The sequence below is a fragment of the Kryptolebias marmoratus genome, linkage group LG11 (genome assembly GCF_001649575.2).
Source record: "Kryptolebias marmoratus isolate JLee-2015 linkage group LG11, ASM164957v2, whole genome shotgun sequence".
NCBI lineage: Eukaryota > Metazoa > Chordata > Actinopteri > Cyprinodontiformes > Rivulidae > Kryptolebias > Kryptolebias marmoratus.
This window is the reverse complement of record NC_051440.1, coordinates 22,354,141-22,381,079: the sequence shown is the minus strand read 5'-3', so window position 1 is coordinate 22,381,079 and position 26,939 is coordinate 22,354,141. Positions and strand designations below refer to the sequence as shown.

Below are 26,939 nucleotides of genomic sequence, written 5' to 3'. Positions count from 1 at the left end.
TGCATAGAAGCTCAGTTAGTGTCCAGAGGTCAGAGAGAGCACTTGGTGCGAGGCTTCCTGTCTGCCTACTGGGAGCATGCGCAGATGAGAATTTCTTATCTTTGTATCTGTCTTGCCATAAGCATGCAGACAATTTTCAGTGTATAGTTATATTTTGTCCAACTCTCTGCATGTGGAATGCATTCTTGGTGTTTTCTTCAGAATTTTTCTGTTTATCTATTAACAGTTTTTTTTGTTTTCCCCCATATGTACCCCTACTTTGTCCTTTCTCTGTCTGTGCTTTTAATGTCGTCTTTTAATTTCTCCATTTTATTGAAGGGTTTTTAATTTTTAGTTTTAGTTTTTAATCACAAGCTTTTTCCTACTGATCACACTTTTCTACCTATTTTTAAATCTTCTCTTCACATGCTTCCTGTTCATAACTCTTTTTTTTTTGTTGTGTCCTGTAGGACATAGAGGAGACTATGAACACTGCTCTAAACGAGCTGCGTGAGTTGGAGCGGCAGAGCACAGCCAAGCATGCCCCGGACGTGGTGCTGGACACCCTAGAGCAGCGTCAAACCCCTGGTAGCAGCGGAGGGGGTGCCACGCTGGCAAGTTCCAGCGAGTCCCTGAGCCCCATCCACGGCGTCATGCTGAGGTCAACTGCCAACACTGAGCCACCCATCCGCCGCAGCACGAGCTCCTCCAGCGAGGCCATGAGCACCTTCAAGCCCATGGTGGCACCACGCATGGGGGTGCAGCTGAAACCCCCGGCTTTGAGGCCCAAGCCTATGGTCATGCCCAGGTCTAACCAGGTCCCTCAACCTCCTTCTGGGTCTGCTCAAGACCCCTTGGACAAGTCGTGTACCATGTAACATCTGAAACTGAAAACAGAGATGCAAAGCAAAACTCTCACCTGTTCCCAGGGAGCTGGGAACTTCTTCAGATGTCTTCGGTAAAGTACACAAAAAGGGGACTCTAATAAGATCTGAGACCTTTGTAGATTTTAGTTACATTGTAGACTTGTTTGTCAGCCAGACAAATCTTTTGTCTCAATATTGTGCAGAGTTGTGCGTTAAAATACCTAGATTAATTTCTAAGATACTGTATCTGATGTTTACTAAATAAATTTGAACAACAAATCACAATTGCTTCCTTAAAAGTATAGAACATGTACCTAATATTAGTTTAGTTTACAGATATTAAAGAACTGAACTGTGCACACAGCTCCTTGGTTTACCACTGAACCTGAAAGGCAGCCTGAAGAGAACTGGAGTGACCACAACAGCAAAACCTTTTGGATGTGTTTTGATTATACACTATATTGCAAAAAGTATTTGCTTGCCTCCCTTCACACTCATAGGGACTTGAGTTACTTCCCATATGGTTTAATATGATGTTGGCCCACCCTTTGCAGCTATAATAGCTTCAACTCTTCTAGGAAGGCTGTCCACAAGGTTTAGGAGTGTGTTTATGCAAATTTTTGACCATTCTTCCAGAAGCACATTTGTGAGGTCAGACTGATGTTGGACAGAAGGCCTGGCTCACAGTCTCCACTCTGATTCATCCTAAAGATGTTCTATCAGGTTGAGATCAGGATTCTGTGCAGGCTAGTCAAGTTCTTCCTCACCAAACTCACTCATCCGTGTCTTTGTGGACCTTAATTGGTGCACTGGTGCACAGTCGTGTTGGAACAGGAAGGAGCCATCCTAAACTGTTCCCACAAAGTTTGGAGCATGAAATTGTTCAACATGTCTTGGTATGCTGAAGCATTAAGAGTTCCTTTCACTGGAACTAAGCGGCCGAGCCCAACTTCAGAAAAACAACCCCACACCATAATCCCTGTAGGGACGAAGCGCGTTTCGTCCCTTCAGAGAACACGTCTCCACTGCTCTAGACTCCAGTGGCGATGTGCTTTAAACCCATGCATCTGACACTTTGCATTATACTTGGTGATGGAAGGCTTGGATGCAGCTGCTCGGCCATGGAAACCCATCCCATTAAGTTGCACTGTTCATGAGCTAATCTTAAGGCCACATAAAGTTTGGAGGTCTGTAGCCATTAACTCTGTAGAACATTGGTGATCTCTGTGCTCTATGCTCCTCACCATCTGCAGAACCCGCTCTGTGATTTTATGTGGCCTACCACCTCATGGCCAAGTTGCTGTCTTTCTCAATCGCTTCCACTTTGTTATATAATACCACTAATAGTTAACTGTGGAATATTTAGTCGTGAGAAAATTCCACTACTGGACTTATTGCACAGGTGGCATCCTATCATGGTACCACGCTGGAATTCACAGAGCTCCTGAGAGTGACCCATTCTTTCACAAATGTAGAACCAGTTTCCATGCCTAGGTGCTTCATTTTATACACCTGTGGCCATGGAAGAGATTGGAACACCTGAATGAAATTAATTAGATGGGTGAGTGAATACCTTTGGCAATGTAGTGTACGTGGAAGGCCCCTTGGAGGTGTTGTGAAGTGCTCCAAAGGCCTTACTGACTTTTTGAGGTGTAACTGATTTCAAATTCTCAGTTTTATAATGGTGCTGTGACAACCTGGGCCGACAATGTTTGAAGGTTGGACCTATCTTGTGCCAGAAGAACTCTAAACCACTTATTTATTAACGGTACTGTGTTAATAGATTATTAGTACTGATATCCGTTTATTCCCTAGCATGTAAATTGCAGCTTTTTCGGCGAGGCTTTTCATCTGTTGTCTCAGAAAGATGTGTAAAGATCGCCTCTTTTACTAGTTTCACTCAGAATTGTATTCTGTAATGTCTGGAAAGAGATAAGATGATTGGATAAAACCACTATTTCATTATGAACTTTGAACATTTCAATCCATTCTTGAATTTCTGCACCAATACTTAATAATGTATGTATGCCTTCGTATCTGTATAAATCATAGGGAGAAAAGTGGACATAGTTCTAATAGCAATCACGTTTTTTTGCAATGTAGACCACATGCCATAGCTTTCTGTATGCCTTGCTTGGCTTTATCTACCCAAAGACATGAGTGTATAACTTAAAGCATGGATGTTGATACTTCATATTCACTAATATGTATAGATTCAAGGTTAGCATTCTCTTTGAGTGCTGCCGGTAGCCATGGACCTTATGACTGTTAGTGTAAAAGCCTCCTCATACGTTCATCCTGCTCCTTTTGCTTGTCTTTGTGAAAAAAAAGCAGAGCAGCTTGCATACAGTCTTTCAATCTGTTTTCTGTCCAGAAGAGCATGTCAGTTGTGTTCTTAGACTGGTATAAGTCTCTCTCTGTGAATTTCCTGCTATTTATGGATGAAAACAAACCAAGACATTGAACAAAAATGTAGAAGCAACATAAGTCTTTTAAGATGCAATAGTTCAAAACAATGGTTGTGCCAGAGTTTTATTTATGTGACTCTACCCCCTGTAAATGTATTTTTTAAACCTATGTACTATACAAAATAACAGATGGGTGCATGTAGCTGCAATATTTTTCAAACGGTTTGCTATGAACACGCAGTGCTCTCTAACAGCAGGTTTACACCATGTTTGACTTGACAAAATAGTATGTATAAAGATCAAAAGGTAAATACAGAATTACTAACTTTTATTATTTTTATAATTGTTTTTTTTTTTGTTGTGTTTCTGGGAAGAAATCACTTCAAGCCTCTGATGTTAAAGATTCAGTTTGAAGCCAGATGTATCCAGGAATGTGTGCTTTTGTCACCGTGTAACATTGTTATGAATAGGACTCTGTCATGCTGTCTGTAGGCTTTAAGCTACTTCGTGGTGTCATGTACATCTGTAGTATGTACTGTGAAAGTGCCTTTGAAAATGTTTTAGCGGAACTTCAGACATTCTGTCCTGCTGCATCTTCATGTTAGATGCTCTGTCTTTGATAAAAATGCAGTGTAGGAAGTTAAAGACTTTGTGACAGTTTCCAAACAGTTATATGGCAGAATTAATAACAGCTTACGCATTGTGACATTGCACTTTTATGTACATAACTGTAAATACGGCATGTAACAACAACATTTAGAGTTCTTTCTGAGGAGTATTTTTTTTTTAATAAAGAAAATAGTTTGTTGAATCTGACTTGGATTTGTATTTCTTTACATTTTACACTGAGTGACTTAGTTCCAATTTATTGATGTCACATCACTTAAGGAGACCGTGCTCAGTTTAGACAGAAGTAGGGGTGTGTGTAGACTACTGGGAGGAATATTAGTGTCAAAAACCTCATAATACAGTGTATAAAACTTTCATTAACATTAAATAAAATGTGACCACATAGATCTTAGCCTTTACATTTATTGAATATAAATCGTACATTTCTTTCCTCAGGATTTTGATAAAATTATTTAAAAATAGAATTTGACTGCATTATTTCTACACTTTTAAGCAAGCACATAGAAGTACTTATTGTCCAACATGGTGTTTTAAAAAGGAGCAATCCTTTTTTATTTTTACTGTTGCTTTCACTATAGTGTACACTTCAGTAGTTGTAATTTGTTACTTTTTCAAGCATGATTTTCTGCTATGTTTGGGAGCTTTATTGGAGTCTGACCTTTACCAGACCTAGTTCCAGACTCGGTGCTGTTTGCAGGAGTAAGAGTGACTCTCTGTTTGCTCCAGTCTCTTGTGTGCATCTTCACGGCCATCTGGTAAAAACAAAGAATGTGTTGTCTTGGATGCTGCAGGTCAGACAGCTCAATGCTTGTGTTATTAAAGTGGAAATGAAGAAAGCACAACAAAATAACAAAAAAAAAAAAACCCAGAATAAAGCAGATCATTCATCGGAGACACAATAAACTTGAAGTAAAAAAAATAAAAAATTTACCTCAGCGATCTCAACCTTTCTCTCCCAGCTGTGAATGCTCTGCTGCAGCTTCTTCTGCTTGTCCTTGGCAGACATGTACGCCATGATATCAGGAGCCTGATAATCTGTGAGCTCTTTGTGCAGGAGCTGGTTCAGGCTTTCTGCCTTTAAACGCTCCTGAGGACAAAAAATATTAAATAGAAAAAGTGGAAGGCAGAAAACCAGAGAAAGGTACAGTTTTTTTTAAAGTTAATATTAAGTAAAATAAAAAATAATGCATATTTTCTCGAAAGATAAGCTTGTCTTACTGGCAGTGCTGCAAAAAGCTTTAACTACATTTTAAATTCAGTGATCTGAAAATTACTGAACTACTCCCTTAGATTCTATAGATAATAAATTGCTTCAAGATTTAGGCTCCTGAAGTTTGAATAATTTCAGTAACTTACCTTCTCAGCTTGCTGTATCTCCTCATCAATTTTTGCAAGCATTAGATTTCTTTTGGTGATTTCATTGCTCAGTTCTGCAGAGTCCAATGTTGCAGTCTGCAGCTTCTCCTGCTCACAAAACAACCCAGATTTACAAATCTAACAAACTAGAGGTAAGACAAATTGCAGTGTAAAATGTTGCCCTTTACATTAAATACAAGTGGTGATGTCGATAATCAGTTAAATTCAGTTACCTTGTGTATGCTGAGGGCACGTTGTACTTTAAAACTGCTGTGTTGAAGTTCATGAAGGCTTTTGTCAACTCTGGGCACGTCATACTCTGGGAAAAAAACCTGCGTACAAGAACCAGGACAACTCATTTTCCAACAAATAAGTGAATTGACAGTTTTATTTAAGAATAATATTAACTAAAGACTTCATTCTTTTTACAATAAGTAGATGAGGAATTGATTTATTCTGTTTAAATCACAAACTATTAAATCGTCAGACAATCTTTTGAAACTTTAACACATTTCATATTTTCACAGCTTTTTTAGTTCCATTCTCTACCTCATAGTCTGCTTTTCCCATTTCTTTTTTCTGCTGGAGTTGCTGCTGGAGCTTCTTCTCTTGGACCTTCAATGTCTGATTCTTCAGATTGAACTTCTCCAACTGGGCCGCCTGTTGGAGTTTGTTTCAGTTTGTGCGAGCACAACACAAAAAAAAGGACAGATGGGGTAAAAAAATTAGTACAGATATTTGGTAGAAATAGTGCTGTAGAAAAGCACTGAGGTAACACAGTGAGTCAAAATCCCATCACTGAACGTTTTACAATGTTGTGGAAGAAAATCAATTTCCAGGCACTGTTGGATGAAATCACCCAGACAGGTTTATTTATTATGGTGCACGACATACAGAGAGCCTTAAAGACAATTAATTATTAACATCAGAGTCCCAGGTCCGAATGGGAAGCTCCGAATCAAAGCTTTACTTTCAGAGTCCACACAGGAGCTTTTATCTAAGATATTGGAATGTTGGTAGGTGACGAGGAGAGACAGGAAGCAAGGTCAGTCTGGTTTCAGTGAAGAGTAACAGGGTCATTTGGTGAAAACCTCATAGGCTGTGGAATTCAGCCAGAACATAGCCAGGTGTTATCTTATAAAAACCTTGCAATCATAACAATTAAAGAAATATAGAAATAAGGAGCAGCTTTCTTTTATTTTCTTTTATTTTAGTATTCCTGACTTTTCCACAATATTCCTACATGGAGAAAAAAGAAAAAACATACTGTACAAATTTAATTTACAATCAATGTTCACATCCTAAAGTAAGCTGTCATAAAACTAATGAAATCTTTTTTTGGTAAATAGAAAGAGTAGTTTTAAATAGTTGTGTTTTAAAATATCTACAAATGCTTGATGTGATTGGACTTCTCCATTTAATTCTTTTACCTTTGACCTATCTTCAATGTATTGGAGCACCTTCTCTGGCTCCTTCATTTCCAGTCGACTGTCCTTCATAGATTTGGACAATCTGTGTTCAAACTCCTTCTTGGCCTTCCTGATCTCAGCTAAACGCAGTTCTGCTTCTTTCACAGAGGCCTGGGAAGCAAAGACGAACCCTAAAGAAATGTAAGCATATACAAATGCGTATGTTTGCAGGTGTGTGCTGTAACCTTGTAGTTGTCCTGGATTCTTTCATGTTTCTGTTGAAGTTTTTCCTGATCCTGCTGTGTATCGGTCACTTCTCTCTGTAACACATAAAGCTTTTGCTCCAAGGTCAACAGCTGGAGGGGATCTGATAAGTTGGAGCAGAGATTTTGCCTCCTCTCAACGCTCTGAGGACATACACAGAATAACACAAGTGTGTCAGTGGAAGTACAGGGAAACAAGGTGTTCTATTGTTGGAACAAACAAACAAACAAAAAATTATTCCAATGGTATTTTACATGCATAACTCAGAAAAAAGGTCAGAAAAACACTTCCCCAACTCTTCTTCTTCTTTTCTTTCAGCTGTTCTCATTTTAAGGGTCACTACACAGAAGCATCCTCTTCCGTCTAACTTTGTCCTCTACGTCCTCTGTCCTCCCTCTAACTACCTCCATGTCCTCTCTTACTGCATCCATAGATCTTTTTCCTGGCAGCTGCATATCTAACATCCTTCCACCAATATACCAACTGTTCCTCCTCTGCACATGTCCAAACCATAGATTTGCTATGCTCAGTCCTACACTCTTGCATTTCCTCTTCTTCCTCGGTCTCCTGGCACATTTCCCTCTTCATGGTCTTCAACTAACAGTATCACAAATTCTGTTGGCATCTTGTTTGTTTACCTGGGCTTGGGACCGACACAAGAGAGACGCTGGCTTGTGCTGGATTACTTACCTGGATTACTTCCCCAACTCTTAATTTAATATTTTATATCTAAACAATTGCTTCTAAAATCATGAATGAAGGACATGTAGTGTAAACCTCTTTAAAATATATAAAGCCACTGAGAATCTTAATTATGCTGCTCTAAAAAAAAAAAGAATAATTCTCAAATCTAGAGTAAAGTGGAGCTCATCACTTACAATTTTTTGTTTCCTCAGTCACTAAAATCTGTGTGTTTTCCCTTTATTTATTTATTTTTAAGTCATACAGACCTACAAGCACAACAAACAATGAATAATATTTGGATTAACATCTGCAAATAAAAAAGCCATATCATCACGACCACCTTAGGTACCTAATATTTTCTGGATTCCTGTTAAGCTGGATCTAATCCTCTATCAATAGTGTCATTATTTAGCTTTTTTTTCTTCCAGTTTTATTAATATGACTTGATGGTTCTAACATAGATAGTAGTACCCTACTCACCCCACCATCCGGCTGTGAGTCTCCTGCTGCTTGTGCACCTTCTCCCTCATCCTGAAGCTCCAGGTCCTGAGGATCCAGGCAGCCAATGAAGTGTTCAAATATGTCATTCTCTGCCAGGAGGGCTGCACCAGAATACCTTTAATAATAAGAAACATATGACTTCATAAGTTACAGCATAGATGCTACTCACTTTCTTTTAGTTAATCAGGACAATGATAATAAAATAAATGTTATGTTTTGTTAAAGGTACTCACTGTCATGTCAAAGTCATTAAAACCACATGAAAAATATAAATAAAATCATAGAGTAAGAAACTACATCTGCAAAATATTTTAATAAAAAATTTGGTCAAATAGGTACAAAGAGGTCAAACATTAAACTTACCGGCCAGTGACAGATAAGGCAAGTGATTTGTTTACATTGAGTGTGGACCTGCATTTCAGAATTGCACTCAATAAAACAGGAAAACTACTGGAGTAAACGCTTTCAAACTGCACTATTTTATATAGTTTAGGGTATCCTTTTTATTCATCTGATATTGTACTTTGCAATGAGTACATTTAAAACTGAGCTAAACACTTAATGATAGAACTGCTGGTAGCATTAAGTGGCATCAGCAGGTTGTACAAAACAATCAAAAGCTCAAATCTAAAAATAAATAGTTGATCTATTTTAACACACAAAGTTGTTTTAAATATATGTAATCTTTACCTAAGTTCTCCAACTTGGTTGTAATAAAGTTCTTTCTGTTCTTCTTTTACTTCCTTGTTCTTTTTTTTCGTCGATGAGAGCTCGCGCTCCATGGTTGCTATGATGCAATGAAACTTAGCAGTGGTTGCTATGGACTCGTGTTGCCTTCACGTACGGACGTAAAATATCCTACTCTCAAATTTGCGGAAATAAATAATAATAATAAAAATACTACGGTTAAAATTGCTCACATAAATGTTCTGTATTTTTACATAGCTCTGTTTTGTGTTTTACATTACGTTAACTTAAGTAAAAACAAAATAATAATAATGAAAAACAACTCTTGTTATTTTTATGTGCGTGACATTAGCGTATTATTATACCACGCCCTGTGTTATGTTTTGTTTTCTTACGTTTCGGTTTCGTTTCTTCATAAAAAAAGGCGTGTTTTCCTTCAAGCCAGCTGTTTCTACATCCACAGATTCTTCGCTCGGACTCGTCTCAGAATGGAGTCGAAAGTCTCTAAATTAATCACCAAGATTCTGTGCGACAACCACGGATGTCTGGACTTCGAGCAGCTGAATGATTTGGCTCAAAGTAATTTCGGCTTTGAGGCAGAAGACCTGCGGTCCGTTCTTTTCGACGACGGTAAAATAGCGATTCGAGAGGGCAAACAGCAAGTGGCCGGTGGAGACGGAACCAGGCCGGACAGTCTGGTAGTGGCTAAAACCAGCCTGAGGCTCTGCCAGAAAAAAGCCGGAGAGTGCACTTTGGATTGCCATTGCTTACACCTGTGCAGGTATTTTGTTTGCGGAAGCTGCACGTTCGGGTAAGTTGCATAACCTAATATTGAACTTAAGGGCTTTAAAGTTTAAAGTTAAGTTTAAAACTCTCTGTGGGAAGTGGGTGTACAGAAACTCGCTCCAAATCTTTTATCATCCGCTGACAGTCAGAGTTTTGTCAGATTTAGGAAATGTTAACACTAACATTGACTTGGTCTAAGGCCTATCAGTGGCCTTTAAATGCTAAAATCAGTGCTCATTCCTGTGAAATTCAAATAGTTTTATAAGATAACGCTCGAGCATTATAAAATGACGGAAACGCAAAACGTAATGAGAACAAAATAAAAACTTGACAATAATAAGAAGGGAAAAAAAACTACAAGAGCTAAATCTGCTTACTAAGATGTGTCTTACTGTTGTACAGTGTCAGGCGGAATTTCTAAACTTTTATTCCTATAAAATAAGTCGAAGAAAGCAATCCTAACTTTGTTTGGACCAAGGAATGTCATTGTTTTTTCTTAAAAACATAAGCAGCTTGGAAAAACTAAACACGTACCCGTTTCTTCCAGTAGATGGCAGTATTTTACGCCCTCCATCATGACTTCGCTGAACTTCTGTTTATTGTACATGAGTCAAATAATGACAGACAGTTTCACCTGGTTAAGGTGCTTAGATACTTTCTTTTCACCCCAAATTGTTTTGTTTCCTCAATGTTATAACAGCTCATGACATGTTTCTTAAAAACTGTTATTACAAGATACATTTTTAACTTTTTTTCTTTAATTTCCACATAGCAACAACAAACAGGAGCACAAAGGCATGAATCTATTATGACTTGGCTTTGTATCCTGTTTGTCAGCCAGAATCAAAAGTTATCATTCAGTTGCACAGATTACTTATTTCTTTTTTTAAAGTAGACACAGAAAATTTGCCAAATTCTGTTTTATTGTTGAATTCAATTTAATAAATGCTTTCAACTCTGGGTGGGATATTTGTCGTTTTTAGAGAAAAGTGTAAAAATCCACACAGTCTGACTTTTCCTCACAACGGAAAGATTTTGAGGAGAAATGGTCTTCAGGATTTGACGGAGAAACAGCTGTTCCAGCTGTTACTGCAGAATGATCCCTTTCTGCTTCCCGAGGTAGGCTTTACTGGCTAACATCAGCGACAAAGCTGAAAGTTAAAATCTCTCTTTGTTCTGTATAAACACCTAAATTTCATTCTCATCAATGATTCCCTGCAGATATGTCCACATTACAACAAAGGCGATGGTCCGTTTGGCTCCTGCAGATTCACCACCTCCTGCACAAAGCTCCATGCCTGCCAGCACTTCCTCCAGGGGGACTGCAGGTTTGGGGATTCGTGTAAGAGAACCCACCATATTGATGCTCATGGAATGAAGCTTTTTCAAAGATTTAGTCCAGAGAATTTTCAAAATATTTACAAGATCTACAGGAATAAATTCATCATCATGGGCCAACGAGATCGGCAATTTGTTCCCCCAGGTAAGTGAAGTTTTCTTTATTATTAACTGTATTTGCTGACTTATTTCTGTTTGTGGGATGACAGCAGTATTCTACGTTAAATATGAATCTGTTGCAGTGCCTCTAAAGGTGAAGGTTGACGTTCAGAAACCTTCTCCTCTTCCTGTCCACACCAGCCCCACATCTCCCACCAAAACTAAACCTATAAGTGATGCTGAGAGGAAGGAGATCTGCTTGTACAATATTCGCACTCACTGCAGTTTCAAAGGTAGAAGAACTGACCTGTCACACTTATAGTGCATTAGATTCTCATACATAGTTTGTAAGTTATGACCATCTGTGTTTTGTCTCAGAGAAATGCGCTCGTGTCCACTGGCACCTGCCTTACAAGTGGGAGGTTTTAGACACGGGCACGACTTGGAAAGACATACCCGATATGGAGGATATTGAGAAGGCCTTCTGTGACCCATCCTGTGATACAAGCTGCATGGATCAACAATCGCCCGTTTTATCAATTTTTAATAATCTGAGGTACGTGAAGATAAATAACACAGATGTTCATTATTCTCTTCTATTTAAATGTACACATTCAGTGAAGTTAAGTCGGGTATAATGGGATTGTTTTTGTCCTTTCAGGTCTGCATTAAACCTTAGGCAATATGTCAACTTTAAAACGATGACCTACGGAGGGTCTCCGGTTCGTCGCCTGTCCACTGCCTCTTCTGTCTTACATCCCCCCCACTTCATTCTCACAACACAGTGGGTTTGGTACTGGAAGGAAGACAATGGGTCGTGGCTGGAGTATGGACAGGTGGTTTTAACATAATAGACTGAGTGGTGCACATATGAATCATGCTGATATATGTTCAGCAGTGAAAAACCTAAATTATATCTAAAAAGTGGCTCATTTTTCTGCTGCGTTGTATATCTGCCAGGCTGTCAGAAAATAAAGCCGTGGTGTTAAATTTTAGGAGGAGGAGGGGTGAAAAAAGGAGCAGCTGCGCTCGCCTACTCCTGCAAGCCAAGAGCAGTTAAGGAAAGCAATTTTTGGGTGAAGGAAAAGTTTGGACAGCGCTGTTACTGATTATGTAGACAGGTGGTCTTTAGGATTCCTCTAATCTATAAAATCTATAAACTCACAGCTGCTGTTTGTTTGTTAATGTAACAGCAGCAGCAGGTCAGATCTTTGGGAGTTTACACTGAAATTCACGGAATCAGATCCAAACCAACACAAACTGAAACTGTACATGTCTCACACAAGGTGAGTCATGTACAGCTGAAAGTTTAATATATTAATAACATCTGAATCACAAAAACGAACCCTCAGCAGACACACATGATAATCTGATTGAGAATTATTCACATCCTAATCATTATAATAAATTGCTTTAAACTGAGGTTGAGAATTAATATTCTGAAAAATGTTGTAGGTTTAATAATACATGTATTCTTATCTGTGACTGTAACTTACAGTTTACAATATTAAATGCCAGTTTTATATTCTTGTAATGTAGTACATCTAGATGTGGATATAATCCTAGTTTTTATGCTATTTTTAAGCAGCCAACCCTGCAAAGAATGAACAGTCTTTATTATAAACAATTAGATGTAAGAACAGTTATTTAATTAACCCCAAAATGGTCCATTAGTTGTAAGTTATGAATCCAATCAGAATGTCTGTTTGTTAATAATGGCTCTTTGCCAACTGCCCTAACATATGTTACATATATATATGAATAATAATCATAATTTATTTTATTATTAGATGGGTTATTACACAAATTCCTCAAACCGGCCCCAATTTTCACCATTTAATTCATAAAAAAAAAAAAATTAAATTAACACCCACCAAATTTCCTAATAATGTCATAAAAATAAATTTCTAAGCAAGTCCCCTTGGCTTCTGCAGATATTAAACTTAAGTGTGGAGTTGTGAGAAAGAGCAGCACAGTAATTGATGTTTAAATCAAAGATTTCTGCTCTTAAATTAAAAAAAAAGTATGTTTAACTAAAGATAGAACACATATACAGCCATACATATTCATTTGTCCTTTTCTTTACATTTCCCAGAAATTGAGTATTTTAATGTGTCACATCTTACTTTTCAAAGTATTTAATTCTGTTTAATTATTGGTACATTTGTAATCTAAACTTCCTTCTGTTGTTTTCTTAGGGCGAGGGAATCACAGTCACTTCTCAAACACTCGAGAAACTGTACCTGGAAGACAATGTGACGCAGACTCCTTTCCAAGCTGGCAAACATCAGTACATTCTCCACTTTAAAGATGCAGCGGGAGCCCAGCAGATGTATCAGCAGAATATACAATACAAAACCAAGAGAGAGGTCAGGAGGAGGCCTCGCTTTGTGTCTGTCCAAGATGTGGAGAGGCTCAAAAGGTATCTTTCATTTTCTACTTGCGCAGATTATTTGCAGTTCTAATGTTTTCTATTTGAATATTTAGTGTCCTGTTTTACACATCCTCTCTGTAGTGCCCCATCACAGAGCTCCAGCAGCTCTCCCACAGCTGAAAGTGTCCCACCACACTGGGATAAGAAAGCCCTGCCTGATTTGGGATACAAGGTCTCTGATTGTTTATCATTTTCTGGTTGATGCTTTGTTTTTTTGCTGTGTTTTGTTCCATAATACACTTTGAATACATAACTATACTTGAGCTCAATAACTTATCTGCGCTTTGATCTTATCTTTCAGCTCGTCCCTCTTTCCAGCTCCCACAAAGAGTTCGATATGATCCAGACGTTGTTCAGGCGCACCATGCCTCACAGTAAAATTACCAGCATCCAAAGGATTCAGAACCCCTCTTTGTGGAAAGTCTTCTATTGGTAAAACATTAACAGAGATATTTGATTTATGAAATAAGACCAATCTTTTCTAATGTAAAACTACTGATGCTTTGATTAAGTTGGACTCTAAGCGTGCAGTGTCCCTCACATGTACATCTTTATTGTTCATGCTATGCGTTTCTATTTTATGCTTTGGGTTTCAGGCAGAAGGAGCAGATGCAGAAGAGGAATGGAGGGAAACCTGTGGATGAAAGATACTTGTTCCATGGAACAGATGACACCCTGGTTGATGCCATTTGTGATCAGAACTTTGATTGGAGGATGTGTGGTGTCCATGGAACAGCCTATGGCAAAGGTACACTAAGGTGTTCTTCAACCATTTACCATCAAGTTACAATATAATGAAATTTCCTGCAAAAATCGTTGTGTTATGTTTACAAAGTGGCACAAAACAGTTTTTTTTTTTTTTTTTTTTTTTTTTCATTTTCATTTCAGGGAGCTACTTTGCCAGAGATGCATCCTACTCAGACAGATATTCCAGGGTGAGAGGGACTCCGAACAAGGTCATGTTTGTTGCTCTGGTCCTGGTGGGGGAGTCCACAAAAGGACGGAACAACTACGTCCGACCACCTCTGAAGGAAGGCAGTACTTTCTACGACAGCTGCATTGACTCCATGAGCAGCCCCAGCATATTTGTTGTCTTTGAAAAACAGCAGATTTATCCAGAGTATCTCATCAAGTATGTATAAGATAAAACTTCAGTGTTTTCTTTTTCCTGAAGATTTTAATCAGGGTGGTGGAAAACCCTCCAGCACAGGATGTCTTTTAGTTTGTCTGGTTGCAGTGACAAACAGTTTGTTTAAAGTTTAATAAAGTTACGCTTCAAATGCTAAGGCTGCCTGCTGCCTAAAGACCTAATAGTATGCCATGCTTGTATGCTTGTGAGTCAGATTGAGTAAGCTTCTAGCAAATGATGCATATTTCTTAGTGAAAAAGACTTCTACAAACACACAAATAAAATCGTTCCTGTAAGGTTTTTTTTGTTTTGTTATGTAAAAAGAGCTGACTCATTTCTTCTTTTGACTGGGTCGTAGTGTTTTATCCGAACTTCTGGTTGGTTAGTTTGAGGTCCCAATTTTGAACCAATTTTTCCTGTTTATTCAAGGTTGCTTCAGTTACGTGACATGCAGATTCTACTGGACCCTTTTACTCCTACGTGTCACTGTTTAGTGCACAGATATTTTATTTAGAAATGAGGAGTACGGTTACTTCTCAAGGCACCAGTAAACCTCTGGATACTGTGATTTATGAGCTGTTTGAAGGTTTGATGTTGGGTCTCACTTCCTGCTGTGGCACTGTCCGGTTTTAATTAGATCCTGCTTATATAGAGTAAGAACTAGTGGTTCTTTTAAAACCACATCTTTAGGAGAACAGTAGGGGTAAAAGAAAATAAAAATGAGCATAAAATCCTTTACAGAATGTAAAAGAAAAAGAAAAATACCTGATGGTCCTACTGTCTAATATTTATCAAGCTAATTACTTATTAATAATTTTTAAGGTTTCACATCTTAAATATTGATCTATTTTTTTCTTGGCTCAAGAGCAAATAAGGACAAATTTAAACTTAATTCTGTGATTTAGATTTGGTGGTGTTTTTGTTGTTTTTTTTCTTTTGCTGAAAATGTTTAGTTCAGTAATATAACCTTGAATAAGTGTTGTTTGGGGTGAACAAATGATTTATTCTGATATGTAACAAACTCCTGGTTGTTACTAAATAAAGTCATTACAAAATTACTCATTTTGTTATTATTATTTTTATTTAATTTGAATTTCATATGTGCAACAAATCACACAATTCCAGTCACTAATAAAAGTTTATTAACTCCCCAGCCCCAAGATAGAAATCTGATTTAAAATTTAGTAATTTTGTTTTGCACTTTTTAAACCTCTACTCTTTAGTTTCATAAACATTTAATTCATAATGGGCTCATCATTATTACGTTTATTTCCAGAATGTTTTGTTTCATTTAAAAAAAAATAATTTAAAAATCAATTCCTCAAATATGCAGAATATAAAAGAAGGAAACTTTATATAACGTATAATTTTTGAAGTACCAGGAGAAAAGCTATATGTGAAAACAAAGGCCCAGCTAAGATTTTTTAGTGACAGTAATACTCATCTGTAACACTATGTTACATTCTTTCAAACTTCAGATGAACCCATATGGAGCATTTTGAGAGAGAAGGTCCCTCTAAATATGGAGATCTAGTTTTCAGATGCACAATGAATATCACTGGTTCTTTAACAATAAATGCATGATAAAATGCTACAAGAAAAGGGATTTATTCACTTTATTTCCCAAATGCTTCATACATTAGATTTACAGACATTTGAATGAAAACATGAACATTTGAAATAATTATCTGTAATCTGCTTTCATTGTGGGCATTCTGTCATTCTTAATTATCCCAAAATTACTAAACTAAAATTAAAATACAATACTGTAAAAAAAAAAAAAGAGTTATTCAGGTTCCTACTAAATGAGAAATGAGTTGAACAAGCTGCATATATATATATATAATATATGGTTAACATCACTAAGATTTAACACATCACTAAGATTTAACACTTTAGATATTGTGTCTTAAGAGTAAAGGAACATGAGAAAGCTAGCAATTATGATCAACAATACCATACTGAAAAGAAGTTGATAAAAAAGTATTTCCTTTTGTGGCAGAGTATTTCTCTGCTCTCTGCTATCACTGAGTGCTAATCAGCACATATGGGCTCTTACACTGGAGCTCAGGGTCTTATATTAGCTGTCACTGGCCTATATTATTTGCACAGGGTGCTGATTGGCTGACAACCTAATCAGGCAAAATGATGCAAACACACTGCCACACTTTTAAAAATTCAAATATAACCAGAAAAACAACACAAGGTTCTGTTCATTCACAAAAGCAGGAAATTGTTTTTAGTCCATTCAGATCACTTTAACCTTCATCACAGTCTTAATTTGTAGCTTTGTTGACACAGGACAAAGCTGATTCACTAGCTCTGCATGATTAACTCATATTTTTTTTCATAACAAAAAATGACATCCTGTCTGTTCACATTTCTCTTTTAGGTTAATGCAGTCACAAACCATAATCATCTGATTATTCATTTTATTTTTTTTATTTTTTCCCTCCTTCCTCGTTTCTTCTTGTCATTTTCACATATATGCCATTTTTGGGTGATAGAGTGAGATTTGATTTCAAGTTCAAAGGAACCTGTAAGATTTGAAAAAAGTGTCAAGGTTAAATAAGCATCTATTGCCAACAATAACACGTATACAGGATTAGGTTTAAAACCAGATTCTGAAAAAGAAACTATTCTAATAATAGTCTCATGTGTTAATTAACCTCACTAATGTCAGCTGTAAAACAATAATACTGCCAAACTTAACTTTTAGCATACTTCACTGATTATATTATATAACAGTGAACATCTACATCTAGGGCAGGTGGAGGTGAAGGGGAAGGGTAGATGTAGATTGTGGATGAACTGACCCACCTTGGTCTCAGAGCAGGCCACAACGTTGAACCGGTGCAACAAATGCACTAAAACCATCCTGATCTCCAGCTGGGCGAGTCTCATTCCCACACAGTTCCTGGGTCCGGCTCCAAACGGCAGGTAGACAAATGGGTGTCGATTAGCCTTTGCTTCTGGTGTAAACCTGGGAGTCAGCCACAGGTGAGGTTGTTAGATATTAGATTTGAAAATGTATGAAAAAAAAGCAAATTTTATGAAAAAGCAAAGCAAAACAAAATAAAATAAAAAAAAACACCTTTTAAAATAATTAGGCCAATTTATCGGAATCTAATTAGTCTTGAAAGCGCCGTGAAAGCACAGATGCAATAATGCTAATTGCTTCATAGAACAACCAGGATGTCCTAATTTAAATCTTTTGAATTGATAAAGCTCCTTGGGTGAGAAGCGAAACATTTTCAGCTACAAAATAGAAGGCCAGTTTTTTTTTTTTAACCTTTTTGGATTTACTATGTCCTGGATGACTGAGAATTTACACCAGCAGCAACCAGGATGCACATCTGCAGACATGAAGTACAGACCCTGGTAATACTTTGATGCTTTCACCTTACAAGTAAAATGTTTTTCCTGAAATAAGCCTATCCTTTTTGCCCAACAAGGTGCTTTATTTGGACATACAAGTAATATTAAAAGTTTGGAATCAGTTTCTAATGAAACTGCATTCAATTGCATTTAGCTCTTCTACATAACAAGATTTTTTCTACCCTTTTAAGGAAAAGCAAAACCCAAAAAGTAAATAAAAGTCAGATTTTTAGTAGCTATAGAGAGAACTGAAGCACCTCTCTGGGATGAACTTCTCCGGCTCGGGCCAGTGCTCCGGGTCCTGATGCAGGAAGCATGTAAGGATCTCCACTTTGGCCCCTTTAGGAATAAGCTGGCCTTTTATCATATAGTCATTGGCAACTTCTCGTGTAATTCTTGATGGGGAAAAAATGTCAAAGAACTTTTTTTTTATAAACCTCACATCACCTTTCCTTCTTTTAATCACAACTTGGTTTTATACGGTGTAATTGCAATAATGAAAAAAAAGTGTAAATCTATTAAACCACGTGTCCTTTTGATTGAGATCTTTACTTGAAAATGGAAGGGTAGAGTCGCAATGCTTCACACACAACCATGTCCAAGTACTTCAGCTCCTGGATGTTTGTGTAATCTGGTGAATCCTATTGAAACAGGCGGGTTGATTTAAACCAAAAGCTTTCACAAAACTACGTCACAAAACATCTAATTGGATCACAGTACAACAGACTCACGTGTCTTGTGAAGAAATCATCCAACTCCTCATGTACTTTGCGCTGACATTCAGGGTGGAGGGCCAGCAGGTAGCAGGTGTAGGCTAACGTGTTGCTGGTGGTTTCATAGCCTGCCACAAGGAAGATAAAAGCCTGACCCATAATCTCATCCTCAGTCATCATCTTTCTTTGAGAGCACCTCATGAGTGACTCCTCTGAGCGAAGGTGGCCATTTTCTTGATCCACTGCTGATTGTTTCTGCTGGTTCTTGTCATCCAACTCATCAGAGTGCTTTGTCGTGTCGAAGTGCTCTAAAGAGACGCTCTCTTGGCTGTTTCGAGCGTCTAACATCAGCTGAAGGAAATCTCTCCGCCTCTACAAGCAAATACAGTCTTTTAATCAGTTGTCAAAAATGGTACCAATGAAGATTGTTGCATATGGGACACAGAATTTAGAATTTTATAAATCTGACCACCCACCTGATCAGGGGGCTGTTCCTCTCTCTGCATTATGATTTTGTGAATGATGCTAATGAAGAAATTGTCCAACTCTATACGCTTTTTGTTTGGGACAAATCTTACAAAAGGAGCCATGATAGCAGGAAACAGAACTGTTGAAACAAACAAACAGGAAAACTGCAGTTAAACTTTAATCATAAAATTTCTATCTGTTAAGTTTGATTTCTGACTTTGTGGTGGAAAAAATGTCAATAACTGCTTCAGAAAACAGATTGGTTGTTTGTGCTCCTAATATCCAGTTTAGCTTCCTGTACAAATCTGTCACATAAATTTCTCATCTTTAATAAGCTCATCGAACATACAGGAAACCACCACCAGTGGCCTGAAGAAAGGCATGGCAAGAAACTCCAGAGTGTTGCGGACAAATGAATTATTTGGGTTGTTCTGAGAGTCCACTTGAGTGCCAAAAGCCACGCTGGCAATTACGTCCATGGTAAAGCAGCCAAAACACCTACAAAAAAGAACAAACAAATAAAATACATAATAAAATAAAACAAATGTTATAACTTTTGCCTACTTTTACTTTTTTTGTTATTACTTGTGGATGTCAAAGGCCTCTCCTGACTCAGCGTGGACATTCAGGTTGTTCATCAGTGTATCAGTGGCTGTGCTGATGAAAGGAACCATCTGGAGGAAAAATACTGCATTTAGCCCAAACCGCTATAAGTTTATTGCAACAAAACACAAATCTGTCCTACAAATAAGACTTAAATTAATTTTTAATACAAATCCAAAAGGCAAACAAACAGGGTACCATCATCAAGCACCAACTCACAAGTTGCAAAAAATAAAAACAACATTTCCAGATCAAACACAATAAGTACATCTTCAGGGAGATGTGTTTGGTTTGAATATGAATAAAAAAAGAGATGATGTGATTTACTTTCATAGCAGACATCTACAAAGTCCAACACCAGACAAAATGCCAGGGGTTTGTGTGTTGTTAAGTTATTTTTGACATAAAGGAATTAAGAAAGCTTTAAAAAATGAACCGTGAATAAAAAAAATCTAGGAATAATTAAAGCGATAAGCAGTACTAAAAACTAGAAAATACAGATCTTTATGTAGAGTACCTTAATGTTCTGTTACCATTGTGGTTTTCAAAATTCTGGTAGTCATTTTTAGTATTGTCTATAAAACAATTCACTTTAAAAAAAAATCAAAAATGTGTTTTTGTGACAGTTGTGAAAATGTAATGAGTAGTAGTCCAACTCCTTTTTTAAATTTTTCCGTGTTTATAGTTGTAATGGCTTTGTTGTCAGTTTTATGTTACATGTAAATGCCTTCTGTGTATTGGCGGTACCATTTGGTGCTGTTTGTCTTGGCTCAGACACCCTCATAAAAAGGTTTTTAAGCTGAAGAGTTTTAAATAAAGGTCCAATTAACTAAATGAATAATTTAAAAACAGGCAAACAATAGTTTCCTTCCAAATAAAACATTAAAATCTTACTTCTTTTAACTTGGCAGCACTGAAGGATGGAGTCACGATGCTCCGAACTCTCTTCCACTGTTCATCTTTCAGCATGATTAGGCAGTCTTCAAAGGGTTTGGTGGAATAGCCATTCTTGTATATAGAAAAATAAGAGACAATTAAAGCTTGGATTGAAATGACACAAGCATTCAGTTAACATCGGCATACTTTGGTTGATGTCCTTACCGATCTGTTAGCAAAGCTACTGAAGTCCTTGACCATCACTTTTCTGAGTACATCAGGGTCTGCTATCATCACAACTGGTTTCCGGCCAAAATAATATCTGAAACATACCATTTATACAGTGTCAAAGGAAACAGTCAAATCATCTATTTCATACTGAGGAAAACTTTTAATCACCAAAGAGTTTGGAGCCTAATTATAATGATAAATGCTGGCAGAAACAAGTATTTTTACTTACCCACATACTTTGCCATGTGTCTTTACAATATCAATGAGAGGTTTATAAAAACCCTGAGAAAAACAAAATAATCAAAATGACTAAATAATTTTTTTCTCTGAAAAATGTTGCATACTGTAATAACTAAAATGACTGTACAAAAATGAAATCATTATCAAATCTCCATACAAATCAATTGGCCGTCAGTAATGAACAGAACCAACAAATGAAAAGGTGAAATAATGGAAGTTGTACAGATTTGTTTTGTTGAAGTGGATCTTACCTCACGAAACATGAGCATGTTGCCAAAGAACGGTACCGGCTTTGGATGTTTGATTCCACATCGAGAGAGGACTGAGAACGGATAGACTGAATACCTGCAGACAAAACAGGTTGTAGGTTAAATAAAAGGAATAAAGACAACTGTAGTAAGAACATATCTACAAAATGGAAGATAACAAACTGTTTTTCCATTATGTAATGACATCTTGTAATGGAAATGTCTTGATGGACAAGAAACAGCTTCACTTTGTTGACTGTTGGTCTCTCTCCTGGTTGTTAAGAACATTTTTTAGCAGATGGATTTTAAACTTGGGTTAGGCAGACCGAATGTGTTCCAAATGTATTGCAAGTGTTTAACTTGTATTGCAAATTCCCAGACACCTGCTTTCTTAAGGGACAAATTGTGTTTTACATTTGTAGAATTGCTCTCCTCCTCTTTCTTTGTTTAGACCTTGCTTTGAAATGGCTCTTAAAGTACTATGTAACCAGATTTTCTTTCTGAATACACTCAATAGCCTGCCAACACAGACTGTTTTGTTTTGATCCCTTTCTGCAAAGATAACAAAATTTTGAAAGACAGCTTCTTGTGCATTATTAGTCTGTAAATTCAAATTTCCATAGCACATCACAAAGATACATACTAACATTTACTTACCAGTAAAGAAGACCCAGAAAAATGAGGACGAGGCTGAATGTCACAGAAACTGTGTTGGCTTCAATGTTGAATACATTCAGAAAGTCACCTAAAGTCTTCATGATGGAAAACACTTTTCAGTTCTTTACAGTCAAAATGAGATAAAAGTTCCTATAGACACAAAAGCTGAAGGTTAATGCTGATGAATGCATTAATAGCTTTGCCTTTACCAGAATTTTTTTAACAAATACATTACCTAAAACACACGCAAGCTTTTACACCTGTCTCCAAAAAAAAGACACGTCTCAGATGGTCTTCCTGTGGACTGTGATGTTAGACTGGTTTGTCTCCTTTTGTTTCTTTATCTTAAAAAACTTGTTAATTATTGCTTTGTTTATACCCCTATTTGTTGCTAAAGACCCCATGAACCTTTTTATGGACCCTACTAGGACCCTATTGGTTTGACCATTGTTTTTACTTTTATGACACAGGGAACATAAAGGAAACAAAAGAAATGGATAGATATTTTAATTTCCATTTGTTTTTTATTAGTTAAAAATGACTTATTGAAAAAAATAAGTCTGCAAATTTTTACATTTCTTTTGAAAAAGCTTACTATATCAGAAACAAACACCATCAAATACCATTCATTTGCTACATTTGAGCTGTGTAATGAAACAAAAAAAATAGCTTCTGCAAATGAGCTGAATGAACAAGAAACTGGTTCATGCTTTTGCAAAAGGATGAACTTCTTGTCATGTTACTGATTAAATGTGAGAAAAAAAGTCAGCACATTAGAATAGCTGGCTTTTCTTATGTGACCTAGTTTTCACATGCTTATCATGTTTACTTGTAAGGCAAAGGATTTAAACTGTTTATGACCTCTCACTAAAGTTAATCATTATTAAAGGTAAACATTTACACTTCAGTACACCATACAAATATCTCATTGAGTTTCATTTGACCTAATTCATTTTTTTAAATACTTGCAAGCAATATTCAATATTGAACTAGATTTACATACCCAAACATTTGGTGAAGAAGGCAAACATTCACCAAGGCTGATGGCTAAGTCACTGCTCTGACAAGGACAATCAGCGTCATCAAATTAAACTTTAATGCAGTGTTTATTATAAATTTGATGGTATTTGTCAGAATTAGGCAACCAGTCCTCACTATTCAAATAATCATCCATGGATTGTTAAAACTTTATGTCTGCAAACATCACAAAATGCAAAATATTGTACAGGCAGTGGCTGTGCTGCAGCAAAAATGCCATATAAAGTTTAGGTTCTTTATCAAATGTTTGCACATTTAAATATAGTTCACTTATTGGTTTAACAATTAGGACATTTCAAAATAAATTGTTTCTGAAAATGTTCTCATTTATTAAAAAAAAAACACAAACTAGGTCAAATTAACTGGGGTTTATTTAAATGCAAATGTGTCCTTTTAATAATGACTAACTTCTGTAAGAGGTCATAAAATGGTTTAATCCTACAGCTTACAAGCAGATATGATAAGGATAAGAAAACTGGGTCAGATAAGAAAAGTCTCCTGAAATAATAAACACACGTTAACAAATGTTTTACTTTTCTTAGAAAATTTCAATTATAATCATTAGGTTTTTATATCCAGTCCAAAAAAATGTGCAGATACATTTATCGAATAAGTAATTTTTTGATAATATAATAAGTAATTATATTTTATACATTCAGGAAGTTCATTATATGAATCATCATACACATTAAACAGTATATAAAAATGCAGAAATGTACACATTTTATACATGGTTATATATAAAGAATATATCATTATAGCTTATATATTAAATATGTGGCAAAACACCAGGAGAAAACCCACATACAGCATGGATGGGGAGAATATTTAAACTTCACGCAGAGAAACCTCAGCTAAGATTCAAACCTGGGACCTCTTTACCTGAAGATAACAGTGATACCATCTGCATCACTATGTCATCCTCTCTTTTATTAATAAAAACTATATGTTAATGGAAAAGGGTGTTCAGTTGTAAAATGAAAAACTCTGATTTCGAAGTACATTAAAAATGATACCACAATAGCCAGTAAATCACTTTATTTCAAAAATGTTTCACACTACAGACATTAAATATCCACACATTTAAATTCACTTCTTATTGTGTACATTCAATGTTTTTATTAATCATCTCAAAGTTACCACTTATATGGTCAGATAATCAAACTTAATTAGTTAATTCAAATAAATGAAAAATTATTTCAGTATGGAACAGCTTTTTATTATTATTATTTATTATTAATGTCAATAAAAGATCACTGGATGTTTTAAACTCCATATCTTAAGAGTAGCCATGATAAACATGAAAAAAACTAGGCCACATAAGAAGGCTCCTAGCACTTCAACATTAATTCATCAGCATTCTTTTTAGTTTCCCTTTATGTCAGTGCTGTAACAAACAATCCTGCAGTAACTTACAGAATGGTTTGTAATGTTTCCACAAAGTCTTCTACCATTCAAAAGGTTTAAAGCTGAGTTTCTATTTAACTGACAGATGTTTTTCTTTATTCTTGTTCCTTGTTTCTTCTTGTGATTTTCACATATATGCCATTTTTGGGTGATAGAGAGCCAGCTGACTTCAAGTCCAAAGGAACCTGAAAGGTTACCAAAAAAAAAAGAAAAAGTGAAACAAACATCTTTTGCCAACATTTAGGTTTATGTTGTAGAAACTTTACTCCATTAGGACTGTCAAATGATTAATTCATTCACATAGATGTGAATAGATGAATGGAGGAAGGAAGGAATGGATATTTTATTCATCCCCTAAGAGAAATTATTTTGTCACAGAAGGAGACATAAACTAAAACATATAAAATGAGAGAAATGTTGTTCCAGATTGCCGCCACACTGTGCGGTCGCCATGGAAAATATAAGGGCAAACTGATTTTCTTCAACAAGTATTGCAGTGCTAGTAGTAATGAAAAACAAAACAAAACATTTATTTTGTTTTATTTGTATTTATTTAGTTTTTATTGTTTGCTGAACCAACCTACCTTGGTCTCAGAGCAGGCCACAATGCTGAACTTGTGGAACAGATGTGTTAAAGCCATCCTGATCTCCAGCTGGGCGAGTCTCATCCCCACACAGTTCCTGGGTCCGGCTCCAAATGGCAGGTAGACAAATGGGTGTCGATTAGCCTTTGCTTCTGGTGTAAACCTGGGGGTCAACCACAGGTGATGATAACTGAGATTAAATTGAAAAGAACCAACAAATGAAAAGGTGAAATAATGGAAGTTGTACAGATTTGTTTTGTTGAAGTGGATCTTACCTCACGAAACATGAGCATGTTGCCAAAGAACGGTACCGGCTTTGGATGTTTGATTCCACATCGAGAGAGGACTGAGAACGGATAGACTGAATACCTGCAGACAAAACAGGTTGTAGGTTAAATAAAAGGAATAAAGACAACTGTAGTAAGAACATATCTACAAAATGGAAGATAACAAACTGTTTTTCCATTATGTAATGACATCTTGTAATGGAAATGTCTTGATGGACAAGAAACAGCTTCACTTTGTTGACTGTTGGTCTCTCTCCTGGTTGTTAAGAACATTTTTTAGCAGATGGATTTTAAACTTGGGTTAGGCAGACCGAATGTGTTCCAAATGTATTGCAAGTGTTTAACTTGTATTGCAAATTCCCAGACACCTGCTTTCTTAAGGGACAAATTGTGTTTTACATTTGTAGAATTGCTCTCCTCCTCTTTCTTTGTTTAGACCTTGCTTTGAAATGGCTCTTAAAGTACTATGTAACCAGATTTTCTTTCTGAATACACTCAATAGCCTGCCAACACAGACTGTTTTGTTTTGATCCCTTTCTGCAAAGATAACAAAATTTTGAAAGACAGCTTCTTGTGCATTATTAGTCTGTAAATTCAAATTTCCATAGCACATCACAAAGATACATACTAACATTTACTTACCAGTAAAGAAGACCCAGAAAAATGAGGACGAGGCTGAATGTCACAGAAACTGTGTTGGCTTCAATGTTGAATACATTCAGAAAGTCACCTAAAGTCTTCATGATGGAAAACACTTTTCAGTTCTTTACAGTCAAAATGAGATAAAAGTTCCTATAGACACAAAAGCTGAAGGTTAATGCTGATGAATGCATTAATAGCTTTGCCTTTACCAGAATTTTTTTAACAAATACATTACCTAAAACACACGCAAGCTTTTACACCTGTCTCCAAAAAAAAGACACGTCTCAGATGGTCTTCCTGTGGACTGTGATGTTAGACTGGTTTGTCTCCTTTTGTTTCTTTATCTTAAAAAACTTGTTAATTATTGCTTTGTTTATACCCCTATTTGTTGCTAAAGACCCCATGAACCTTTTTATGGACCCTACTAGGACCCTATTGGTTTGACCATTGTTTTTACTTTTATGACACAGGGAACATAAAGGAAACAAAAGAAATGGATAGATATTTTAATTTCCATTTGTTTTTTATTAGTTAAAAATGACTTATTGAAAAAAATAAGTCTGCAAATTTTTACATTTCTTTTGAAAAAGCTTACTATATCAGAAACAAACACCATCAAATACCATTCATTTGCTACATTTGAGCTGTGTAATGAAACAAAAAAAATAGCTTCTGCAAATGAGCTGAATGAACAAGAAACTGGTTCATGCTTTTGCAAAAGGATGAACTTCTTGTCATGTTACTGATTAAATGTGAGAAAAAAAGTCAGCACATTAGAATAGCTGGCTTTTCTTATGTGACCTAGTTTTCACATGCTTATCATGTTTACTTGTAAGGCAAAGGATTTAAACTGTTTATGACCTCTCACTAAAGTTAATCATTATTAAAGGTAAACATTTACACTTCAGTACACCATACAAATATCTCATTGAGTTTCATTTGACCTAATTCATTTTTTTAAATACTTGCAAGCAATATTCAATATTGAACTAGATTT

General features: G+C 36.3%; 4 protein-coding genes and 1 long non-coding RNA gene across 11 annotated transcripts in view; 2 read left to right on the top strand and 3 right to left on the bottom strand.

Annotated features, from left to right (window-relative positions):
* srgap1a (SLIT-ROBO Rho GTPase activating protein 1a) overlaps positions 1–4,064 on the top strand; it is an 80,519-nt gene extending 76,455 nt beyond the window's left edge. For 4 of the 6 annotated variants that reach the window (XM_017418998.3, XM_017419000.3, XM_017418997.3 and 1 more), the window contains exon 22: positions 450–4,064. In XM_017418998.3, coding sequence (XP_017274487.1) covers positions 450–857 — 408 coding nt within the window. In that variant the 3' untranslated portion in view covers positions 858–4,064. The remainder of the gene's footprint in view (positions 1–449) is intronic. The other 2 variants (XM_017419001.3, XM_017419002.3) reach the window with 1 other exon arrangement.
* On the bottom strand, positions 2,950–9,049 carry ccdc113 (coiled-coil domain containing 113). Its single transcript, XM_017418918.3, has 9 exons — positions 8,788–9,049; positions 8,077–8,212; positions 6,894–7,055; positions 6,670–6,819; positions 5,789–5,899; positions 5,473–5,571; positions 5,240–5,347; positions 4,815–4,970; positions 2,950–4,635 (listed from the first exon to the last, which is right to left on the bottom strand). Exons 1-9 carry the CDS (start codon positions 8,877–8,879, stop codon positions 4,495–4,497), a joined length of 1,155 nt encoding a protein of 384 aa, XP_017274407.1. The 5' UTR covers positions 8,880–9,049; the 3' UTR covers positions 2,950–4,494.
* Positions 9,050–9,185: 136 nt separating this feature from the next.
* Positions 9,186–15,628, top strand: parp12a (poly (ADP-ribose) polymerase family, member 12a). The gene is made up of 11 exons (XM_017418881.3): positions 9,186–9,595; positions 10,554–10,689; positions 10,792–11,053; positions 11,151–11,300; positions 11,386–11,563; positions 11,669–11,843; positions 13,206–13,429; positions 13,523–13,613; positions 13,743–13,873; positions 14,038–14,189; positions 14,330–15,628. Exons 1-11 carry the CDS (start codon positions 9,273–9,275, stop codon positions 14,581–14,583), a joined length of 2,076 nt encoding a protein of 691 aa, XP_017274370.1. The 5' UTR covers positions 9,186–9,272; the 3' UTR covers positions 14,584–15,628.
* Positions 15,629–16,921: 1,293 nt separating this feature from the next.
* LOC108237512 (thromboxane-A synthase) lies at positions 16,922–22,340 on the bottom strand. The gene is made up of 14 exons (XM_017418981.2): positions 22,220–22,340; positions 21,985–22,134; positions 21,331–21,424; positions 21,069–21,121; positions 20,834–20,930; positions 20,627–20,740; positions 19,715–19,803; positions 19,479–19,627; positions 19,138–19,268; positions 18,680–19,033; positions 18,501–18,589; positions 18,206–18,343; positions 17,391–17,553; positions 16,922–17,107 (listed from the first exon to the last, which is right to left on the bottom strand). The coding sequence occupies exons 2-14, from the start codon at positions 22,083–22,085 to the stop codon at positions 17,012–17,014; spliced, it is 1,668 nt and encodes a 555-aa protein (XP_017274470.1). The 5' UTR covers positions 22,086–22,134; positions 22,220–22,340; the 3' UTR covers positions 16,922–17,011.
* Positions 22,341–23,902: 1,562 nt separating this feature from the next.
* On the bottom strand, positions 23,903–26,298 carry LOC108237517. 2 transcript variants are annotated; one of them, XR_001808635.3, is made up of 5 exons: positions 26,178–26,298; positions 25,943–26,092; positions 25,289–25,382; positions 25,014–25,203; positions 23,903–24,614 (listed from the first exon to the last, which is right to left on the bottom strand). It is a non-coding gene; the product is annotated as an uncharacterized LOC108237517 (long non-coding RNA). The 2 variants fall into 2 exon arrangements; XR_001808634.3 differs by having other exon boundaries at positions 23,908–24,614; positions 25,014–25,176.
* Positions 26,299–26,939: the final 641 nt, after the last annotated feature.